This window comes from Leptodactylus fuscus, chromosome 9 (assembly GCF_031893055.1).
Source record: "Leptodactylus fuscus isolate aLepFus1 chromosome 9, aLepFus1.hap2, whole genome shotgun sequence".
Classification (NCBI taxonomy): domain Eukaryota; kingdom Metazoa; phylum Chordata; class Amphibia; order Anura; family Leptodactylidae; genus Leptodactylus; species Leptodactylus fuscus.
In genome coordinates, this window is record NC_134273.1 from 45891634 (window position 1) to 45914785 (window position 23152).

Below are 23152 nucleotides of genomic sequence, written 5' to 3' on the forward strand. Positions count from 1 at the left end.
CAGTGTTAAATAAAGTCTGTGTCCAGAAGCCAGTATATCAACCCAACCTGCAAATAGATGGGGTCACATGTACGAAACGATCCTTTTGTTGCAGAGATGCTGCCATTTTTGTCTCTATGCAAATTAGGTTTTATTTATTCATCCACACACTGCACTGCACACACTACAATAAATGAGATTTGCCTGAGAATCAGACAATGAACACAAATCGAAAAATAATGTAACTGTAGATACCCAAATAAGTAACCAAAAATAAATGGAGATGTCCCTATCCACATGAGGGCATAGTAAAACCATAAACTTTATTAGCAAAATTAATTATAGATGTGGTGTATTTTTGAGCTGGGCAATTAATTTTAAAAAATAACCAAAATTGAAATTCAGCTGAATTAATCGTTGTGAACTTTGATTATTTCAACTATTTTGCTTGTATGCTATCCAGTGTGACATGGACATTGGCTAAAGGATACGCCACTTTCTGTACGATATCCAATCAGGATTGCTAATATGTCAATAATCAAAACTCAAGAGTCAAGGCATATAAAAAGGGGAATGTTGTAAAATCATTTATTAATCGTAATCTGGGTAATAATTATTAGTTAGCCATTAAAAAGGTATCAACTACTGAAGACTATCAAGTTTTTTGTTTTTTTTGTATTTCTTCTCTTATAGGCAATGGATCACTTGAAGTCTTTCATCGCAGATTGTGACAGACGTACTGACATAGCAAAAAAACGACTGGCTGATACCCAGGAGGAAATAAGTGCAGAAGTAGCTGCCAAAGTATGGCCTTTTAATTCAGTAAAAATAAATTTAAAGGGGTTATACATATCCTTATTAGCTACAAAATTGTTCCGAGTGTTAAAAAAAACAACTGATCTGTCTGCAGCTGCGACTTCAGTGGTGTTGGTGGGTGATTGTCTGCAGCAGCCACATCTACATGTCAGAATGTTGTCCTTGGAGTCCATGGGTATGGGCATTATTAGGCCCCTTTCACATCACGGTTTACAGGTCCGCCTGACTGATATGTTTTCATAGCTGTTTACCTTATAAAAACGTGCCAGTCAGTGGACCCATTGCCTTCATTAAAAAAAAAAAATAAAAAAAAAATCCATTATGGTCTCTGTAGTCCCCTGTCCGTTGTTTTAAACAGAAAAAAAAGGGTGTACTACCCCCTTTTCTGTCCTTTAACAACAACAGATCCGCATTTATATTTAATTTACTATAGCTCCCTATATAAACTGATACACAGGAATTGCATCTGCTTTGAGCAATCCGTTATTTCGTGCAAGTTCATCCCCTGAAGAGGAAGCCCTCCCCCATTAGCCACAACCCCGCCCTTTACTTGTGTGCTGAAACCGCACAGCAAGGTCTTGTAGGAAGGAGAAGTCAAAGGAACTCTCCATAAGGTAAGCACAAATTCCCTCCTCCCTTCTCTGGTCCCCGCATGAGTGATCCTGCTATTATGACCCCCTTAGAGAAATGGCGCCACCCCTCCCCCACCTCTTACCACTCGTATGTCCGGGCTTCCGGATGTCTCCAGCGCCATCCTTGTACTATCTTCTCCTCTCCTGCCCCTCCCTACCTCATTCAGGATTCGGAACAAGCAAGTGATGAAAGGTGGGGCAGAGGCGGCACTTGTGGAGGGGAGGAGGAGAAGATAGGACTGGGGTGGTGCTGGAAACATTTGGCAGCCCGGGCACATGGGATGTGGGGAGGGGCGGCAGTCATTTTTCTAATGGGGGCTACAAATGGCAGTATCATTCATGCTGGAACCAAGGGTAGAAGCCTTTAGGGGAAGCACACATTGGAGAGGCAATCAATCCCTAATGGCTGCCCCTACCAAATGTGCTACCCCTAATGGTATTAGGGGAAGCACATGTGAGGGGTAGCATGGGAGATGCCCCCCACGCACTACAAATCACAGCACAATTTTTTTTTTTTTTTTTTTTGTGCTGTAACTTGCAGTACTTGGGGGACAGCTCCTCTGCTACCCCCTTGTGTGCCTCACCTAATACCATCAGGGGTAGCCCATGAGGGGGCAGCCATTAGAGATTGATTGCAGAGGGTGGCAAGTGCAAATTAGATGTGAAGTAGTCAAAGGGCCTGAGCTCCAAGGTTGACGGGTTAATCAGGTCAGCAATGTGAAACAGGCCCAGTCTGCTCCAGGAGTATACCATATCAGGGCCCAGACTCCTCGGGAAGAGAGGGTTATAGAGAAAGGAGGCCATTGATAAGTGTCAGGAAGTGAGCTGGAAGTTTGTGACAGATAATCCAGACCGCTCTAGTGAAGTGAATAGGTCCTAAAAGAGGGGGTTGGAAGCAACGAGGAGGTAGTCAGACCCACAAGAATGCATTAGAATGGATAATCCTGCAGGATTAACATGAGGTTTGGGTGAGAGATATGGGGGTTGAAGAGGGTCAGGAGAACATCATCAGCAAAAAGGCATGAAATCCCGGTCATGGACTGGAATTCCTGTGACATCAGGGTTGGAGTATATACAATATGCCAAAGCTTCAATACAGAGGGCGAACATAAGAGTAGATGGGGGCAACCCTGACGTGTGCCATTGTGAATGGGGAAAGCTAATGAAGTCGGGTGCAGGAGCTTGATCACTGCAGAGTGGGCAGAGTAAAGTGCTGTGACCGCTGTAAGAGGCTCCCAAGAAACCAAATTTGGTAAGGGTGGCAAACATAAACTACCAGTCTAGCCAGTCAAAGGAGAGTCTGGATGGTAGAACAATTGGCTACATCTATCAGATTAGCAGCCCTGATGACAAGGGATGAAACCCACCTGGTCCTTGAGGATGAGAGAAGGAAGCCAAGCATTTAATCTGGTAGCTAAAATTTTTATGAACAATTTAAGGGCAGAATTAAGAAGGGCTATTGGCCTGTAGTTGGAGCAATCTTGGGGTCTTTATTAGATTTAGGGACTAAAGTAATGTGAGAGTGGAGCATCGACTGGGGTATGGGGGCACCATCAAGAAAAGAGTTCCTGTAGGTCTTATTGTACAGGTAGGTGATTCTGTCAGGGCCCGGGGCTTTACCATTTGGAAGGCCTTTTAAGGTGTCAGCGAGCTCCTCTACTGTAATATGGATGTTAAGAGAACCCAGGGTCAAGGAGGTAAGAGAGGGAAGGCTACAGGAATCAAGATTTTCTTGGATGCCTTTGGAAGTAGAGGGTAGGTCCGGGTGGGTCCTTGGTGGGAGGTTGTACAGACGAGTGTAATAGGACTGAAGTGCAGTTGCAATGTCATCAGGCTGGTGCAATAGAGAGCCAGAGGGGCCAGTTTGTCACACTCCTGTTTAAAGCAAACCTCCAACTATAAAACAACTTTTCAATTAAATGTATCCTATTTATTAAATATTTATTATTAAGCTGCTGTGTTAGTCTTACACTAGGTTCACACAAGATCCTCCATTGTTCTGGTCTGTTAGGGAACCTGAACAACAGAGAGGTGGACTGCTAAAACAGTGGTTACACACAAAGCCTGGCAGACCCTATTGACTATAATGGGGCCAATCGGTGGATTTTAACCCTCTGCTGACATCCACTGTAATACTACAGTGGATATCGGGTACAGAAAAGACCCGGCACTAATTCCCGCTATCGGCGCCCGAGATACCTTTATTAGTCTGTGCATGGGCGGCACCATTTCGTTGTGGAACACCAGTCCCAGAACAAGATCCAGGGCTGGTGACACCATTCATAGTGATCTTAGAATACAAATCTACTTTCCCCGATGCTAGAAGACAGAGGAAGTATCAATTATTTGGCACTCTGGCAGGCCTTAAAAAGAGGGAGGCTGAGATAAGTAAAGCATAAAGCTGGGAGCAGTGTTCAACAGCTGGCAGAAGTAAAGAGTTCCCAGGCCCTGGGGCCTGTCAGTAAATGCAGAGGATGCCTCTACAGCTGGCCACAAAGATGATCTATACACCGCAGTAGCAGTGAAGCAGCTGGGCCCTGAAATGTGAAAGTTATAAACCTTATGATGTGTTATATAGGTATTCTGACCTTAAGGATAACTATGGGTAAAACTGTCACACAGTTGTTTTTATACATAGTGGTTCAATGTATGACCTGAAATTTATAGCGTCAGTCATGCACAATCTGTTTCATTTCCCTTTGAGTAACTTAGAACTGAACTTCATTATCTGCAGTGTTCTCCTATGTGACGTATCGCGCTTTTCCGCCCCGGCCTCCGGCCCCCAAGGCGCGAGGACTCCGGCCTCCGCACCTCAGCCACCCGGCCGCAACCTCTGGCCTACCCGGCCTTTGCCGCAGGCGGAACCCGCGATCGCCTTCTTAACTATACCGTCCGCTCCCACAAACCCAGAGAAAGGACCGGGCCTTATAGGATAATACGAGAAGAGCCTTCTAAAGTTTTAACATTTTATTAACCCAAGATGGTCGATACTAGGTCAACCAGAAATATATATAAAGATATACCCTGGCGGTCACAAGCTTATACGGTTACAGAGAAGGTATGTTACAGTGCAGTGAGATAAAACAGATTAAAGAGATTAAAAGATTAGAAACAGAAACAGTCCTTAGGCACCCAGCGATTCCGCAGCCAACGCATGGTACCCACAAGGCAGGAGATACAGTCCATTAAAGACTCTGGTGGGGGCACCCGCAGCACCCCCCCCCCCACAGCATATAGCAATAAAGAGAGTTTTTCCATACCGATGTAAAAAGTCCATAGTCCATAAATCCATGATCAGATTGGAGTTACATCATATTCCTCATAATTCCATAAGTCCATTAGCGTTAAAGGAGTACATGGCTCTCTTTAGAAGTCCCTTAGCCGCATGGCATTCTTTGTCTCTCAGCACATGGCCACTTCTGCCCCGCCCTCCCCCCAGCAAGGGGGGAGGGGGCCACACACAGAGCCTACTTGCTCACATGTGTCCGGATGTGTCAGAGGAGAAGAACAAGAACAACAAGCTTCGCCCCAGGTCAATCTTATATTGACCCTGGGCTCCACCCTGAAATTACATCATCAGGGCTTTCGGACCACCCTCTATCTTGGCAGTCAAATAACTATCAATGGTCATAATTCCTCATCACATGATCATACGGTCAAACAAGTGGCATGTCTTTGCTCACCGCGAGTTTCCCAACACATTGACACCAAACATGATACCCCAATTACCGATGAGTAACGAGGACTAGATCTCGGCTTTTCCCAGGCCCGTAGGCTTAAAGTTTTTGGGTTAAAACCGTGCGTCTCACTACTATGCACTTGAAGATATAGTTGTCATAATGGTAGCATCTTTCCCTGGCGCAATATCATCATAAAACCATAATTGTTTGAAGTTATCTACCAGCCCAACTCCGCAGAGTCTGAGATGCAGTCTAAGGCTTCCTGCTACACAGGACAACCCCTGCCAGGATGATGAGATTAACATAGATATGCTAAAGTCCTTGGCCTAGGAGAGGCTTTGATCCAAGCAACTTCCAGCAGGTAATTAGACTCAGCCATTTGTCATCAGCCTTCGCACTCTGCTAAAGTAAAGACATCACTTAGCCAGAGGGTGCATTGGCATGGCAAATGGCAATTCCATACCAGATAGCCCCCCCCCCCCAGATATCTAATTGAGGGTCAGGTCTATACACGGATACATTACATAGATAGTTAGAAACATAGCTGAGAACGATGATTGAGGGCCGGTTCATCACACCCTATAACAGTGGCAGCCACACAGTGACACACAAACGCAGCATGTGCTCTGTCCTCATTAACTTCAGCAGTAGCACTATGCCACCACACACCACCATCATTCCATTTTCATTTCCATATTTATGACAAAAAGTTCGATAAATTGACAGTTCTGCAATTGGAGAGATGTTGGCAACGTAGTCGGAGAAATAATTCTATATTTCATTTTAGGCAGAGAAAGTACATGAGCTGAATGAAGAGATTGGAAAACTGCTAGCAAAAGCTGAGCAGTTAGGAGCAGAAGGAAATGTGGAAGAGTCTCAGAAGGTTATGGATGAAGTTGAAAAGACCAGAACTCGGAAAAGAGAAGCTGAGGTTTGTAGTGGTACTATAATAAATTACCTGTTATAAAGCCTTGGCGTCATTAATATGGATGATACATGTTAGGTTTGGTAAGGCACTGCTTGCTACTCTGACTACGCACTGTTTTTATATTGCTGTTGTTTTCTCTTTGTTTCCAACTGTAGCTTTTATAAAAAATGTTATAAAGTGCGTGAAACTAAATAGGTGCAAGAAACTTCCCACTCCATATAGATGTAAACGATCACCGATTAATAAATGGAAAAAACAAGGACTTCAGAATAGGGAGTAGCACAAACAAAAGGATGATATGGGGGAGGTGGTAAAGGGGAAAGAAAACCACAGAATGCAATAGGTGTCTCACAAGCCTGCCAAGCAGCACTTTTCTCTCTGCATGTTTCATGCGGAAACCACACGGGGTGGGGTGGGGGGGAGTCATCCCCAAGTAGACTTCCCGAACGCTGATTTGAACCGGGCCTTAATAAATTAGATGCACTGTTGGACAGAAATTCCTTCTGTGGGGCCGGCTCCTCTTCTTGCAGACATTTGCCTGTGCATAGAGCCAGAGTGCTGACATACGCTGTAGCCAGCACTCCGGCTCTATTGCACAGGCATGGGTGGCCAACCCCCCCGAATAAAGTGACCACCCCACGATCTAATTATAGCGTTTTGGGTGGGGTTTTTTGTAAAGTAAGTTAGAAAGTAGGTGGGTGGAGGGTGTTTAGCTTAGTGTAGAAATATTATTTTTATCCCAGACAACACCTTTAAGCAATAGACAATATCCAGCAATGCGGTGATTCCATAAAACTTAGCTTTTATTTTGTCAAACTGACATCATAAAATACACAAAAAGCACAAGTTACGTTTAAAAATTCCCCATATGATGTTCAAAAATGGCTGATGCGTTTCTGATATGCTCTGCATGTCTCCTTATTAAACACCTTTTACTTATTAAAATATGTGCATTTTCGACCTGCAGCTATACAAAATAAAAAAATATTGGGCATGTTGCTTTCTGACCCCGTGTCTACAGTTATTTTCTCTGGCCTCAGGCTCGATTATTCAAGCCTATCAACTTATGCATAACGCTGATGACCACTATACGCTCCAGTACTTCTGTATTGGAGTATGTAATATTGTCTAATAGTGTATAATATTAGGTTCATGTCCTCTGAGACAAAAAAAAGTGAAGTATTAATTAAAATAAGTAGCTCCCTATAAAAGTAGCCCCTTTTCCCATATATGATGTCAAAACCAAGTACAGCTGTACAACAGACCTAAGTCATTATTTATCCCACATGGTGAAAATATGGAATCAAAGTAAAGTAATCAAAAAGCCATATATAGCCCAAAATGATACCAATAGAAGCACAGCCTTTCCTGAAAAAAATAATAGGGAATTAAGAATACAGGGAATTTAGTGTACGCAATGTGCTCCCCACTGGTTACATACTCACTTTTCATCTTCTACTGTGCATTTTTATCAGGGAAAACTAATGCTAACTATTCCCCTTGTTAAATTCTTTGAGGGGTGCAGTTTTCAAAATGGGGTTGCTCCTTTGGAGTATTCCACTTTACTGGCTCTTCAGGGGCTCTGCAAATGTGACATGTCATCCAAAGTCCAATCAATCTAAATCTGCACTCTGCTGTGTGCCCAAACACGTATGACACTTAACGCACTTTAAGAGGATCTTCCACCAAATATAAAAAACTAAATGCCACACATCATTTTATTCTCTCTGTGCACAATTAATTTTTTGTTTGTCCTTCTATTCAAAAGCTCTGGTCCTAGAAGTATCTCTGAGTGATAACCTTTTGTTTTTCTTTAAGAAAATAAAAGGTGCCCGCCCACATGGAGAATAAGAGCTAGCTCACATATAACATCTAGGGGCTATAGCTTTTGGATGAGTGGATGAATTTTAGAAATAAAAACAAGAGGAGGATGGCAGGAATCAAATGCTGTATGTTGTTTGGCATTTTCTACTTGGTGACAGGTGATAATTTTGAGATGCATTTTGTCCTTTCAACACCTTCTGAATGTGCAAATTTTAGGGATAAATGAGCGCATTATTGAAAAAAATAAAATGTCTGAATTTCACCATCATATTGTTTTAATTTCCTGTGTAATACTTAAAGAGGACCTTTCACCATATCCGGGCACATGCAGTTCTATATACTGCCGGAAAGCTGACAGTGCGCTGAGTTCAGCGCACTGTCGGCTTTCCCAATCTGTGCCCGGTGTGAAGAGCTTACGGTCCGGTACCGTAGCTCTTCTATGGTCAGAAGGGCGTTTCTGACCATTAGCCAGAGACGTCCTTCTGCCTCGCGGCACCTATCACGCTGTGCTGTGGAGCGGGGAGGAACGCCCCCTCCCTCTGCTCACACAGCTCGTCCATAGACGAGTATTATCAGGACAGTACAGCGTGATAGGCGCCACGAGGCAGAAGGATGTCTCTGGCTAATGGTCAGAAACGCCCTTCTGACCATAGAAGAGCTACGGTACCGGACCGTAAGCTCTTCACACCGGGCACAGATCGGGAAAGCCGACAGTGTGCTGAATTCAGCGCACTGTCAGCTTTCCGGCAGTGTATAACACTGCATGTGCCCAGATATGGTGAAAGGTCCTCTTTAAAGGATTATCAAACTTCCAAAATGCTGTTTTGAATTATTTGTGGGATGCAGTTTTAAAAATGAGGTGTTTTATGTGGGTTTCTAATATTTAGGCCTTTATAATCCCCTTCCGAACAGAAGTAGTCCCTTGTTTGGAAAATTTTCTTGTAAAACCGGAAAGTTGCTGTTGCACTCGTAAGCCTTCTAATAAATTGAAGGGCAATTAAAAGATGATGCCAATATAAAGTAGAAATATGGTAGATAAGTCATACCACCCAAATACATTAATAAATATCTGTCTGAAATGCAGTATTTCACTTTGAAAACTGCAAATCTTTCCAAATATCAACTAAATTTCAGATTTTTTTCATAATTAAACTCCAAAAATATCTATCAATGTAACATGAACTAAAATGTGCCTTGAAAAGAACTCAGAAACACTTGGGTAAGTTAAAGCATCTCAAAGTTCCTTTCACACAGTGCATTTTCAGTCCAGTGAAATCTTGCTAATAAAAAGTAGACCATAGATTGTCTTCCTTCATTACACTCATGCATTGTCATTGTAGCTGTGTATTTTCGTGGCTAGTACACTGACCAATTATATTGTAAAGGCCCCAGACACATACCTTTGTATTATCACAGGTCTGTTTATGGGGCCGTGAGCCCATGAACCTCTGCTCACTAGAGGAAGTTCATGGGTCAATGAAGGAATGGCGGAACATATTTATCATCTATAATCCGTTTAACCACAGACCCTGAACATACACACAGTTGTGTACATGTAGCCTGCAGGGCCGCCGATAGGCCAGTACTACTGCTACTGGCGTCAGGGGCCCGGCCAAATTTTAAAATGGGGGGGGGCCCGGGCCCCCTGGCGCCGGCAGCAGTCATTGTATGTCCTGTTTCAACTCAGATCTGCGTCCAGAGGACGCAGATCTGAGTTGAGCACATACACGGCTGAAGCGAGGAGCTGACCTGTGTCAGCTCCTCACTTCGCTGCTGCCGCCTCTCTCGGTGTCACATATGCGGCTGAGCCGGAACCCGGCTCAGCCGCATATGTGTCAGCGAGAGAGCCGGCAGCGGCGAAGTGAGGAGCTGACACAGGTCAGCTCCTCGCTTCAGCCACATACATGTCAGCGTCAGCAAGAGAGGCGGCAGCGGCGAAGCGAGGAGCTGACACAGGTCAGCTCCTCGCTTCAGCCGCATATGTGTCAGCGAGAGAGACGCGCAGAGAGCGGCGAGGGAGCGGAGGAGAAGGTAAGTTTGTGGAGGTGGAACGTGAATCTGGGGGCAGATGAAAGAGAGGACGGAATGACACTGGGGCAGATGAAGGAGGGGACAGCATGACACTGTGGGGACATGAATCTGGGGGCAGAGATGGAGGGACATGAATCTGGGGGCAGAGATGGGGGACATGAATCTGGGGGCAGAGATGGGGGGACATGAATCTGGGGGGACATGAATCTGGGGGCAGAGATGGAGGGGACATGAAACGGGGCAGAGATGTGGGGACATGAATCTAGGGGCAGAGATGGAAGGGGGACATGAAACTGGGGGCAGATGAAGGGTGTATATGAAACTGGGGGAGAGATAGAGGGGGGACATATAATTTACGGGTGACTGTAGGAGGATTATACTGTGTGCGGGCACATGAAAAATTAACAAGTGGGCGGAGTCAACACAAAAGTGGGCGGGGCTAAATTTGCTGCGGCGCGCTAAGCGCGCCACACATTTTGTCCCTCTTTTAGTTCTTCAAAAGTTGGGAGGTATGGAGATGGGGGGACATGAATCTGTGGGCAGAAATGGGGGGACATGAATCTGTGGGCAGAAATGTGGGGACATGAATCTGGGGGCAGAGATGGAGGGGACATGAATCTGGGGGCAGATGAAGGGTGTATATGAAGCTAGGGGAGAGACGGAGGGGGACATATAATTTACGGGTGACTGTAGGAGGATTATACAGTGTGCGGGCAAATGGAAAATTAATGAGTGGGTGGAGTCAACATAACAGTGGGTGGGGCTAAATTTCCCGCGGCGCGCAAAGCAAAAATGGCAGGGGGGGGGCCCAGACACTTAGGCTGTATGGGGCCCCAAAATTCCTGATGGCGGCCCTGGTAGCCTGAATGTGGAGTTTGTACTTTGCAGTGATTGTTTTACATATTTTATAAACAGGAAATCTACCGTAGCTCTATGCCAGCCTCAAGCTTCCAGCAGCAAAAACTGAGAGTATGTGAAGTATGCTCTGCTTATCTGGGACTCCATGACAATGACAGAAGATTGGCTGATCACTTTGGCGGCAAGTTGCACTTGGGATTCATTGAAATCCGTGAGAAATTAGATGAACTAAAGGTATTTTTATAAATGTGTTTTGTTTTTTCCTATAATACACACTCTACTGTTTTTCAAAGATTGTGGTCTTTCATGGAAATTTCCGACTAATACTTGTTTTTCTTATTTGGAATTGTATGTATATTCTCTGATTCACTATTACAGTTTAGTGAAAGTAATCTGTGTAAATTATGCACATGCTTTGGATTATAAAATCATTGGCACGGTGAAAATTGTGCACAGGCTTCTTCCAGTACAACCTAGTGGGTCATAAAAATCACCAATCAAATGCATTGCCAGCAGTGTTGCTGAGGATTTTGTCCAGATATAGCTGCAGTAAGAGTCAGTGTCTCTGTACATATCCTAACACAGTGGTAGTTCTATTAACCCCTTACCACCGCAAACATTTGTCGATTTTCATTTTTAAATCTTTTTTTTTGCGTTTTAGAACCATATGAGGGCTTAATGTTTGTGGAACAAATTTTTCTTCAAGATGCTACCATTAATTATTCTGTACAATGTACTGGGAAGCTGGGAAAAAATTCTGAATGGGGTGGATTAGAAGAAAAAATGCATTTTTGCGACTCTTACGGGCTTCGTTTATAGGGAGTTCACAATGTAGCCAAATTGACATGTCATCTGTATTCTGTTCTGGTACAATTCTGAGAATACCAAATTTATATGGTTTTATTTACATATTACCCCTTAACAAAAATCCCAAACTGGGCCAAATTTTTTTTTCTGAAAGTTGCCATATTCCGACACCCATAACATTTTTTATACTTCTGTGTACAGGAATGCATAGGGCATCTTATTTAAATTTTTATCAGAGGCAACACAGTGAAAAACGGCATTTTAGCACTTTTGACTCCACCCCCCCCCCCCCCGGGTGTTTTCAGACACAAGGATACCTAATTTGTATGTGTTTCACAGTATTTAAGTGCTTTTAATTTTATGTGTTCTAGAGAAAGGAGGGTGATTTGAACTTTAAATTGTTTTGTGTCTCTTTTTTTTTTTAATGTATTTATTGGACCACCCAGGCGTCTTGAACCCCAGGGGGGTCTGATCACTAATGCAACGCATTACAATGCTAATGTATTGCAAAATACCTGCATTTCTATTACAGGTTACATAGAGTAGCCTGCGATAGAAATAAAGCACAGACAAGCCTGGGAGCCTTCACAGCTGCCAGGCCAACAGGTGTGACACTCTGGAAAGACTGTAAACAATGGGAGGAATAATTTCACATAGCAAGTAAACAAAGCAGCATTTCTAGAGCAGTATATTTAGGAAAAGTCTTAATTTACGTAAACTAGCAGTATAGATGGGATCATTGAGATGGGACAACCCTTTTAATGTAATTTATAATATAATTATAATTTATAGAGAATTGTGGCAGAAAAGCAAGAGAAGCGAAATCAAGATCGATTGAAGCGCAGAGAAGAAAGGGATCGAGAAGAGCGTGACAAATTGAAAAGAAGGTAATGACCGAAGCAGTAATTGTATTAAGATAATTACACTTCTGCCATTTTTAAAATGGTTGTTCACTAATTAAGAAGTTATCATTAATTTAGTCATCTCAGAACTAAAAAGTCACCAACAACTTCTCGTTTTCAGTATAACCCAGAAGAAGTATTATCACTTGTGGTCATGTTCCAGCTCTCTTCATCTTCAGACTCTGCAGCATGGCATTCTGTCTGCTGATCATGTGACCTGCAAATCTTGTGGCCATTCCCACTTTAGGTGGAGCAGGGCTACGTCTACCTTTTAATATTGTCCCTCTTTTAGAAACTGTAGCACACATGTATGCACCCTGCCCCATCTAGCCCACCAAGACAGAGTGCTATGGGTGCCTTTCTAGCCCACAAACTTTGCAGGTTTGCACCAAGGTAAGACTGGGCATGTCAGTTAATTAACAATTGTTTGACTTCCTTTGCCCCACCTGTTGTCATTTGTCTACTCTGTACGGTGAGGAGGTGGGACAAAGGAAGTAGAGTGAAAACTAATTAATGGGCATGTCCCGTCTAACATTGGCATCAGCCCATTCAATCTGTGTACAGGGTTGCAGAGGTTTGGTTTAGATATTAGATATTGGGTCTTGCCACAAGAGAGCATAAAGATGCTTCCCCCCACTGCTCTATAAAAAGGCCCTTAGGGTAGGTAGTTTACCTATTGGTCAGATATACATTTGTTGACTGCTAGATATTTTTCTGCGACTGACTCAGACATTTTGCCCAATTGACAGGCCTTGAGAGGGCATACTGGACTGAGAGAAACATGATGGTTACTTTGATGAATTGCCCACCATCTAGGCCCTTCTGACCTGACTGTTAGGAGGTGTGGCAGTGGCTACATGAGGGCACACATAATGAACAGGCTCCGGATAGACCCTTTAATTTAAAAAGGTAGACCAAGCTGCCAGAACGGACAAGAATAGGACTTGCTATGTATTTTGTAGGTTGGTCCTGTGATCCCCTAACAGATCCGTAAAAACTATGAATGTGTATGGGGGGCCCATAGCAATAGATGGGTCTGTAATAGGATAATTTAGTATAGCATATAGACTAAGTTGCCTAACAAGTATTTGTTTATTTCTTCAATGAATAATAAAGTTCTTCACGCAAGGACCTAGGAAAATCCCGCCCCCATGATGTCACATAAGAGAGGTCCTGGTAGGTAAATTGCACTAAAGTTTGAAGTACTAAAGAACATTCTGATACAAAAGGAAGTTCAGGCTGTTGCATAGGTGAGCACACTTTCAGAAGCTAAAACTACATAATAGAACAATAACCTACCAAATTGCAGCAAATATTAGGAAAAAATCATGAAGAGGCAATGTAGGGCGAACTAGTAGCCATGTGAAAGGGCGTCTGATGTAGGTAGTGGGGAAACAACCTAGATTAGGCTCCAGAGAGTAGTTGCGTGCCCTCGTCATTTCATGTATGTTGCAATGGCGCATAGCGTTGCAGTTCTTCAGGAATCCTATACAGGTGAGAAATTGAATCCACGTGCAAGCGTGGAGAAAGCTGCCTAATCTGGGGTGGCTTCACTGTTGGCACTATACTAACATAGGATTAACATAGTGACAGGAGGGAAAAGTACGGGGAGAGGCAAGGAAAGGCACAACAGTAAAGGATCAAAATGGAACCAGACAACAATGGGAGGAGGAGATATAAAGAGAGGAGGATAAAGCCAGGATATAGGAGAAAACGAACAGGAATAGAGTAAATCTGAATAAATCAAATGAATTGAATTCTATAAAATTAGGGGGAAGAGATAGATTATAAATCATAATAGGTTGGACCGAGGCTTACCCAGGCTGTCCTGCTGTGCCCACATTCATAGAATGGGGCAAGGGAGACACAGTGCAGGGCAGGGGTGAACCTGGGCTTTCTGCCGCCTGAAGCGGACGTCAGAAAGCCGCTCCTCCCCCCCCCCCCCCGAGGAGGGGGCGGAGTCGCAAGAAAGGGGTGGGGCGAAGTGGAAGGGGCGGGGTCGAGTGGAAAGGGGGCGGGGCGAGCGGCGTTCGCAGGCAGGGAGAAGACCTGCTCTCTGCCTAAGTGTGAGGGGCGGCCGCTGGAGCAGCGCTGCGTCCAGCAGGGCCGCCCCAATACACCGCTCGCTTCCCGTGTTGGGCTGCAGACACGGTGACGCTAAGCCAGTCCAGGACAGCTTGTCCTGGACTTGCTTAGGTCAGCAAAAATGCCGCCCTCCCGAGGCCCTGGCATAGCGCCGCCTGAAGCGGTCTCTTCAGGTCGCCTCATGGGAGGTGCGGCGCTGGTGCAGGGCATGCACCAGATGTATACCGTAATTTCACATCCGTTTCCTGGCATTGAGAGGTTGATAAATTATCTCCAAAAGTATAAATAAGAGTTTAAAATATAACATATAATAATTAGGGTAAATCTCAAATGCACGATAACAATTAAAATATACCGTATTTTTCGGACTATAAGACGTACTGAACTATAAGACGTACTGAACTATAAGACGCACCTAGGTTTTAGAGGAGGAAAATAGGGGGGGAAAAAATTTGAAGCAAAAAATGGCAAAATATTTAATATATGGGAGCTGTAGTTTTGCAGCAGCTGCAAGGCCACATTGACAGGTGACCCTGTAGCTGTACGGGGACGCATAGAGCGTTTGCGGGGCCAGATGTACTTTTTAGTTATACCATTTTGGGTAATGTCTATTGCTTAGATCACCTTTTATTGAAAAAAAAACCCGGCGGTTTGGCACTTTTGGTTTTGACGTTCACCGTACAGGAAAACGATTAGTAGACCAGCCGCAATAGTAATATAGCAGTGACAGGCCTGGGAGCCTTCAGTAGGCTCCCGGCTGTCACCCGAACAGGTCAGCTCCTGCGATATCGCCACGCAGGAGCCGGCCTGCAACTGTACAGGTATGGGGCCGCCAATACAGACATTTTGGGGGGAAGGGGCCACCAATACAGACCCGGCATCCGCTGTAATAGAGAGGCAGATGCCGGGGAGGGTTAGACGCCGGCACAGGTGCCAGGGCCTGTGACATCGCTACGCTCCTGCCCTGCTGGAAGCCAGGAGCGGCAGGAGCGATGCTGCTATTCCGGGGGAGGGGAGTGGAATAGCAGCTTGGCTCCTGTCTTCCAGCAGGGCAGGAGCGTAGCGATGTCGCAGGCCCCGGCACCTGTGCCGGCGTCTAACCCTCCCCGGCATCTGTCTTTCTATTGCAGCAGATGCCGGGTGGCCACATTCGGACTATAAGACGCACCCTTCTTTTCCCCCAAAATTTTTTGGGAAAAAAGTGCATCTTATAGTCTGAAAAATACGGTAACAATAGCAACAAATCTTCATTATTAAATGTTAATTTTCATATTCATTCTTTTGGAGAGAATAGAATTTCAGATTAATTCAGCTGGGTCTATCACACTTTAGCATTTATTTTGGAAAAATTTCAAGATTGATGAATTCCCACCATTGTGTCCAGTTGAAAGGAGGTGCATCGTTGGAGTGAGAGAAGCGGGATGGTGGTTTCCATGAATTACTTGCCATCTAGACCATTCTGACCTAGCTGTTAGGAGCAGTGCTTGCATGAGAGTGCACCAGATGGCCTAGATAGACCATAAGTAGAGAAGATCATTTGATCCATCGACAAGCACAAGCAGCTCCCAGTTTCCTTGTCCTCCATCCAGACACAGGTAGATCCTTTAATACACATCTCTGTCTCAGTTCAGACCATTTCCAGGTGCTTCGGAGAAGAAAATTTGGTATTACATGTCCTGAAATTTATAGCCAGCCTCTGTCCCCTTCGTTTTCAGTGGTGTCATAAACAAGAAAACTGGTCTACTACAGACTAGAAATGTATGGTGGTTTTTGTTTTGTTTTTTGTTTTTTTTTAAGCAACTGATTTATTTGTCATCTGGTTATTGCTTATCTACACACAGCAATGGTTTCCCAAAAAGGTCTCCCTCAGATTGTAACACTACTTTTTCCAGCTCCTTGGCCAGATTTATCACCAATCGAGCATTTATGGGACCAACTGGGATGCCAGTTTCTGTAAACCTACCATTGTGCAGAATCTACAGGCCCAAATGTTCCACAAGATACTATATAGAACCTGTTTGCCTCCATGCCCAACCATATCTCATCTTGTATTCAGGATAGTGTCAGTCCAATAGGATACCAGAGCATCCTTTCAGTTGTACAGTTTCTCCTAATAAACTTTTATCCATTTGCTGTAAGGGTGCATTCACACTGAGTAAACGCTAGCTTATTTTGTAGAGTAAAATTACGCTTGTAAATTTTGCTATCCCATTGACTTCAATGATATTTTTTTACAAGTGTAAAAATACGCCTGTAAAAAATACGCCTGTAAAAATACGCCTGTAAAATGTCATTGAAGTCAATGGAATAGCAAAATTTACAAGTGTAATTTTACTCTACAAAATAAGCTAGCGTTTACTCAGTGTGAATGCACCCTAATATTGTTTAAGAAAACCTGTTCCCGTGAATTGGCATGGTCTGAGCACGCAGAATTTCAGTATAAAAGGAGCTTTTGAGTAGCAGTTTCAAGCCACTGATAAGTTGCCTAGACAGAGTTCAAAATACACATTTTTACAGGCTAGGCTATGTTCACATCTGCACCAGAGTTTGCATTGCGCTGAGAACTTTTCTCTCTGCCGGTTGCCATATAAAAACAGTGAACTACACTATAGTCTATGGTGTCTGCAGATAACTGCTGTTTCAGAGGTCCCGGTCCACTGGGAGACTTGTGTGCAGATGTGAACCTAGTCTTATGCTAGATTCACGTTTGCTGTCGAGTTTTCGTTTGTGGGGTCCGCTTAGGAACCACAGAAACGTAAATCTAATCTTAAAAAAGCAGTTACCCATGGACCCCATAGACTATAATGGGGTCTTCCAGGTTTCCACCCGAAAAATGCGGAGAGAAAAGTCCTGCTTGGTTGAAAGATGGACAACGAGCGAAGTTGTGAATCAAGCTTTACACTAATACTAGCCTCTGCCTGCGACTTCGTCTGCGTGTTGTTGGCATCGATGATCCGCCTATATTCAGGAAATTGCTGCCATCAATGTTTCGCCTACTCTGGCGTTTTGGCAGCTGTGAAGCTGGCATGCCGCTGGCTGAACTCATTCCTCATGCCATGCCTGTGTTTGTTCCAGAATCACCAGCTTGCTGGGACGCCATATAATGAGTGTGTTGTTGGTGTCGATGATGTTATGAATTTATGTTGTTGCCTGCAGCTTTATCTCCGCTAATTGGAGATTGCTGATATGTTATCTGTTATCTCAGCATGTAAACACACAGATAACCCTGAGTCCATTGTGAACAATTATTTGCATATTATCTGATCTGCTCCAGGCAGCCCCTTTAATACAAATTGGCAGTTTGCCAATTTTAAACATGCTGGGAAAACGAAAATCTAATTTGTTGCAAAATTCTAAAATCACAAGAGCTATGACGGTAGCCAGAAGTCACAGACTTCTCAAGTGGCGCTCAGGAGGATTGAGCAAGCTAGGCATCAAGCGGCTCTTAGAGCAGCCAAAACACCGGAGCAGGCGGATCAGCGACGCCAACAACACGCTCATTATATGGCGTCCCAGCGAGCTGCTGAGATGCTGGAACAATCAAAGGCACGGCGCAAGGAACAAGTTCAGAAGCAGGACAGCTTGAGAACTGTCAAAACGCCGGAGCAGGTGAACCATCAACGGCAGCAATTTGCTGACTATAGGGGGATCATCGATGCCAACCGCACGCAGACGAAGTCGCGGGCAGAGGCTAGTCTGCTAGAATTTAACGTATGTCCTCAAAGTCACAAATGCCCGGTTACATTATTGAACATTCCTTTTTATTCCTATGTAGATCTGGATCTAAAGAGAGACGTAGACATCGCTCTTCCTCCAGGGAGCGCAAGAGAAAAACGCGTTCCAGATCCCGTGAAAAACGTCACCGTCATAGATCACGTTCTAACAGTCGCAGCAGTAGTCGCAGTCATCACAGGAGCCGGGATAGAAGTAGAGACCGGAGTTCCAAATCCAAGTATGTCTTTCCATTTAAACATTCCAAACTTAATAATTTATGTCAATTTGAACTACAGTGAAGCATGTCTAACTTAAATTATATATTTTGTAATGTAAAATTGTCTGTACATATTAATCTTATTAGATATTGAGATGTCACTACTGTAGGTTCACTTTGTTTAGTTTTTAGAGCTTGTAGTAGAGTAGGGCTGCTAGCTGTTTAATAGATCTTTTCCCTACACTACGCGCTAGCTTGCTTTTACATATGCTACAGTCATATCAGCACAAGGCTTCTTCTGTTCTGCTCAGGAGCAGACAATGAAAATAACAGATGTGGAAAATGACTGAGATCTAAACGTCGCATTGTCTATAATGGAGTCTGTTTGATGTGGGGGGAGGGAAACTTGCAAGATTATTATTTATTATTATTATTATTGTTTATTTATATAGCACCATTAATTCCATGGTGCTTCACATTTGGGGGTTACATACAATACACAAAATATACAGGTAGATATAATACTAACAATGACCGACTGGCACAGTGGGGTAGAGGGCCCTGCCCGCAAGGGCTTACAATCTATGAAGAGCACTTCTCCCAGCCCAATATTGGTCCTTTACTACCAGAACAAGAGCCCCCCCTTTTTTCTCCAGCCATACTATTATTTCTCCCCCTCATATTCCCCGACACCGTGGTAAACGGGTAAAGGTCTCATACCACAAACTGGTAAAAAAGATGTCTGTGTCAGATAATCTGTTTTTTGGTTACCTTGCTTAAAATGTTTGAGTAGTAAGGTCCTCTAATGATTGGTGCCAATGCACCCTGAAACGCGTAGTTACTGTAAGGGACTAGTTTTGTGTTGAGTGTACAGCTTGAGACTGCCCTTGTCAGGGTGTGAGTTATTTTGGGTATACAAGGATAGCACCCGAGGGATAGCCTAGAGACCGTCTTGGTCGCCCTATGGACTGGGTAAGCTCTAACCATATTTTTTTCTGGTGATTTATCTGGTTGCATAAGGTGTTACTGTGCTGACCCTCTGATATTGGGACCATCTTATCCTGATATATTTTTTTTTAATAAGAATTTTTAGGGGTAGTTATTAAATTTCATCATTCCTTTTACTGCTTAGCTTTTCAGTCTATAAACCCAATCATGAGGTGATTGAAGTTCTCTATGTCGACCATATTCCTCCCCTTTTGACTGCTGACCACGGGAGCTACCATAACTAGACTTCTCTGGGCCTATTCCACCAGTTTGTGGGACTCCACCAACTCAGAACCAGAGTCTGTGTGTACTGGCTTCAGCCATGCTGGTCCTGAACTCAGCTCTCATCAGAATAGTATGGGGGGTCGCTTCAGCTCAGGATCCAGACCTCCTGTCTTTTAAGTGGAGGGGGACTGTGCCTTCACTTAATAGTGCTCTTGCTATCTCCTGCTAGAGTGTTGATGCCTAATAGCAAGGGGTCTCACATGGGACAATATCCCTATCCAAAGAGATAAAGAGAATCTGTTTTTGCTATGCTCTCATTGCTCCTTGTAGGTCTCTTTATAAGACACTAGTAATATGGACTGTAGTAAGGCAGTCCCTCTACATGTGAAGTGACCACAGTCCTAAGGAGCAACTCCTCTCTTATAGGTAGAATTGCAGCCTTATACATTCTGATATGCAGTGTTGCAGCCTGTTTTGGAATCCTCTGGTGACTGAGCAAGCTGTTACACTGCAGCCATCCTTACTCTTTGGGTTTCTTTCCTTGGCTTGAAATCTTACTGAAATGCTTCGATACCGGAGTGGCTAGAAGTTTAGGGTGCTCCTGGCTAATATGCATACATGTAGGTTTTTGCTGTCCACTTGAAAAATCGGACATCTTTGTGAACTGACAGTTAAGGACACCCACGGACAGTAAAAGAACGCACCCGATGTCCATTTAAATCAATGCAAAATGTAACAGACACAGCTAGTGTCCGCTGCTAATGTTCGCGCAAGATTTTGAGACACCGACGTTGGACACCGACGGTAGTGTGAACGCTGCCTTTATAGGTTATCTTGAATTGCTTCTAGTTTTTTTTAGTTTTTTTTTTTTTTTTATAAATCCATTTAAACTGTTGATCTAACTTATTCCAGGTCTTCCAGAGAGAAGGAGAGAACCTCAAAAGACCGGGATCGCTCAAGAGACAGAGAACGAAGGCACAAAAAGCGCAGCTATGAAGCTGCTAATGGGAAATCTGAGGAACGTAGTTCTGAAGAACGTGAAGCTGGAGAGATCTGAGACAACTTCTAGTTTTCCCTTCAGATCAAATATATGGCTTAGTTAAATTCTGCTTTTTAAAAGGGACAGTAGCAAAGACAGTTGGCTACTTCTGCTAGGAATAGATGAGTTCAAATCTATATTTGGTATATATGGGTTTACACCAAAATTTTGTTTTGTTTTGCTTTTTTGTTTTGATGTAGACAAAAAAAAGAAGAGATTTAAGAATTGCATAGTGTGTTTTAGATAACTGAGTTTTTGCTCTTTTTTTTTTTTTTTCCTTTGGCAATCTGTACAGTTTTGTTTTTTTTAATGAAATTTTTTTTTTGTGGGAGGGTTGGTTGGTTTGACACAAAATCTTATGATCTTATTTCCTTGCTATAAAAGTACATTGCTCATTTTGCCACATTAGCTTTTCAGAACGTTGTTTGTACACATGAAGATTCTGTGATGAGAGCAAGGCTCTTAGTCTTTTCCTATGAGTTATAGAAATATTTTTGCCTTTTTGCTTTGTTTAGCAGTTCTAATTTAATACTTAGAAGGTTTTTGTTTTTTTAATTTAAAGCAGAGACTGCTAGTTGTGGATGTTTTAGTGTCGCTTCTCTCTCCACCCCAATTTTCAGTGTATTGTTGCAATTATAATCCAAATAAATGGCACATTGCACTGTGTTGTCTGTAACACTGTAAATGTACAAGACAAAGGACAGAAAATACCTTATTCATCTTCACGTTACTTAACAGAAGGATTGTGTGTTTAAAATACTGGGCAATGCTCAAACCAGTGTTAGACTTAATGCATAGCTGATACTCTGTATTTGTCGTGCATTCCGTCCTCCTTGAATTGGTAGTTCATACATTCCTTTGCAGCATTTGTGTGTCTTGAGAGGGGCAGTGGGCTGTTCTTTACACAAATATAGTTGGTGGACAGAAAATGTTGCTTGTCCCCTTATATGCTGATAATTCATCTGATAGATGGGATTCTTTCTGTGAGAAGGAACTGGCCACCATACTTCTTTTCGTTAAAAAGTTTTAACGAAGATTTTTTATTAGATGAGTTCAATTAGCAATACTGGCTAAATTGTATCATTTCTGCATCTGTATTCAATGCCAATATTGTTTATTAAAATCTATTAATGTCACTTTGAGAAATTTGTCTTATTTTTTCCTTTTACTTCCTCACATTCTTTCCTCCCTTCGTTTATGAAATAGAACACATCAATGGGATAGTAAGATGTAATGGGAATCCGTTTCGCCTTCGGGATTGCAGCCAAGGAATTATTTGGCCCCATTCAGAACCAGGGTCGTTTTTAGATTTGGATGCAGCGCCTATCTGTACATGGATGCAAATCGTCCAGGGGGCATATGTAAGACCTTCCAGTGAATTTCTATTCTGGGCTGTTATGTCTAAGTGAAGCAACAAATATATAGGTTAACAGAGTAGGATAGGGGGAAGGGAAAAAAACATAACCCACTTACAAAAGTTTCTGTGTCATATCAATCCAAACTCACATCATTGTATAGGAATACAGATGCACGGACTTAAGCAGTTTCATTGGCTTGAAACAAATCCAATATCGGAAGAAAGTAAAGTCCAGCAATGCAACGTTTCCTAAAACATAACCTTTAATCTGGAATCATAATTAACAATAAAAAAACAGGGGAGCTATCAAGCAAAAATAACCCCCGCCATCCAAGTAACGTCTTTGCTGACGCGTTTCTTTTTTATTGTTAATTACCGTATTTTTCGGACTATAAGACGCACCCAAGTTTTAGAGGAGAAAAATAGGGAAAAAAAATTTCAGGCAAAAAATGGTAAAATATTTAATGTATGGGAGTTGTAGTTTCGGAACAGCTGCAAGGCCACATTGACAGGTGACCCTGCAGCTGTACGGGGATGTATAGGGCGTTTTTTTGTGGGGCCAGATGTACTTTTTAGTTATACCATTTTGGGAAATGTCTATTGCTTAGATCACCTTTTATTTAAATCAGAGGCAAAACAGTGAGAAAAACCCGGCGGTTTAGCACTTTTTGATTTTGACGTTCACTGTACATAAAAATATTAGTAGACCGAGCTTTTTCAGACACAGGGATGTTATACTTTTATATGTATTCTAGGGAAAGGAGGTGAACTTTTATTTTATTTATTTTGTTTTTTTTGTTTTTTTTACTATTTTATTATCCCCCGCCTAGGGGACTTGAACCTGCAATCATTTGATTGCAAGTCCCATAGACGGCAATACATGTGTATTGCCGTCTATGGGAGATTCTATACATTACTATCGCAGAGTGTCATAGACCAGCCGCGATAGTAATATATATCTATGACAGGCCTGGGAGCCTTCATTAGGCTCCCAGCTGTCATTGGAACAGGTCGGCTCCTGCGGCCTCGCCGTGCAGGAGCCGGCCTGCATCACTAAAGGTATGGGGCCGG

The 23152-nt window shown here is 43.2% G+C and overlaps 1 protein-coding gene across 4 annotated transcripts in view; it reads left to right on the plus strand.

The window, feature by feature from the left end:
- LUC7L2 (LUC7 like 2, pre-mRNA splicing factor) overlaps positions 1-23152 on the plus strand; it is a 467814-nt gene that overhangs the window by 19770 nt on the left and 424892 nt on the right. For 3 of the 4 annotated variants that reach the window (XM_075286354.1, XM_075286353.1, XM_075286355.1), the window contains 6 exons: positions 673-783; positions 5895-6038; positions 10806-10982; positions 12348-12442; positions 18318-18494; positions 20598-21853. In XM_075286354.1, coding sequence (XP_075142455.1) covers positions 673-783; positions 5895-6038; positions 10806-10982; positions 12348-12442; positions 18318-18494; positions 20598-20742 — 849 coding nt within the window. In that variant the 3' untranslated portion in view covers positions 20743-21853. Of the gene's footprint in view, positions 1-672; positions 784-5894; positions 6039-10805; positions 10983-12347; positions 12443-18317; positions 18495-20597; positions 21854-23152 lie in introns of those variants that run through there. The other variant, XR_012717438.1, reaches the window with a different exon arrangement.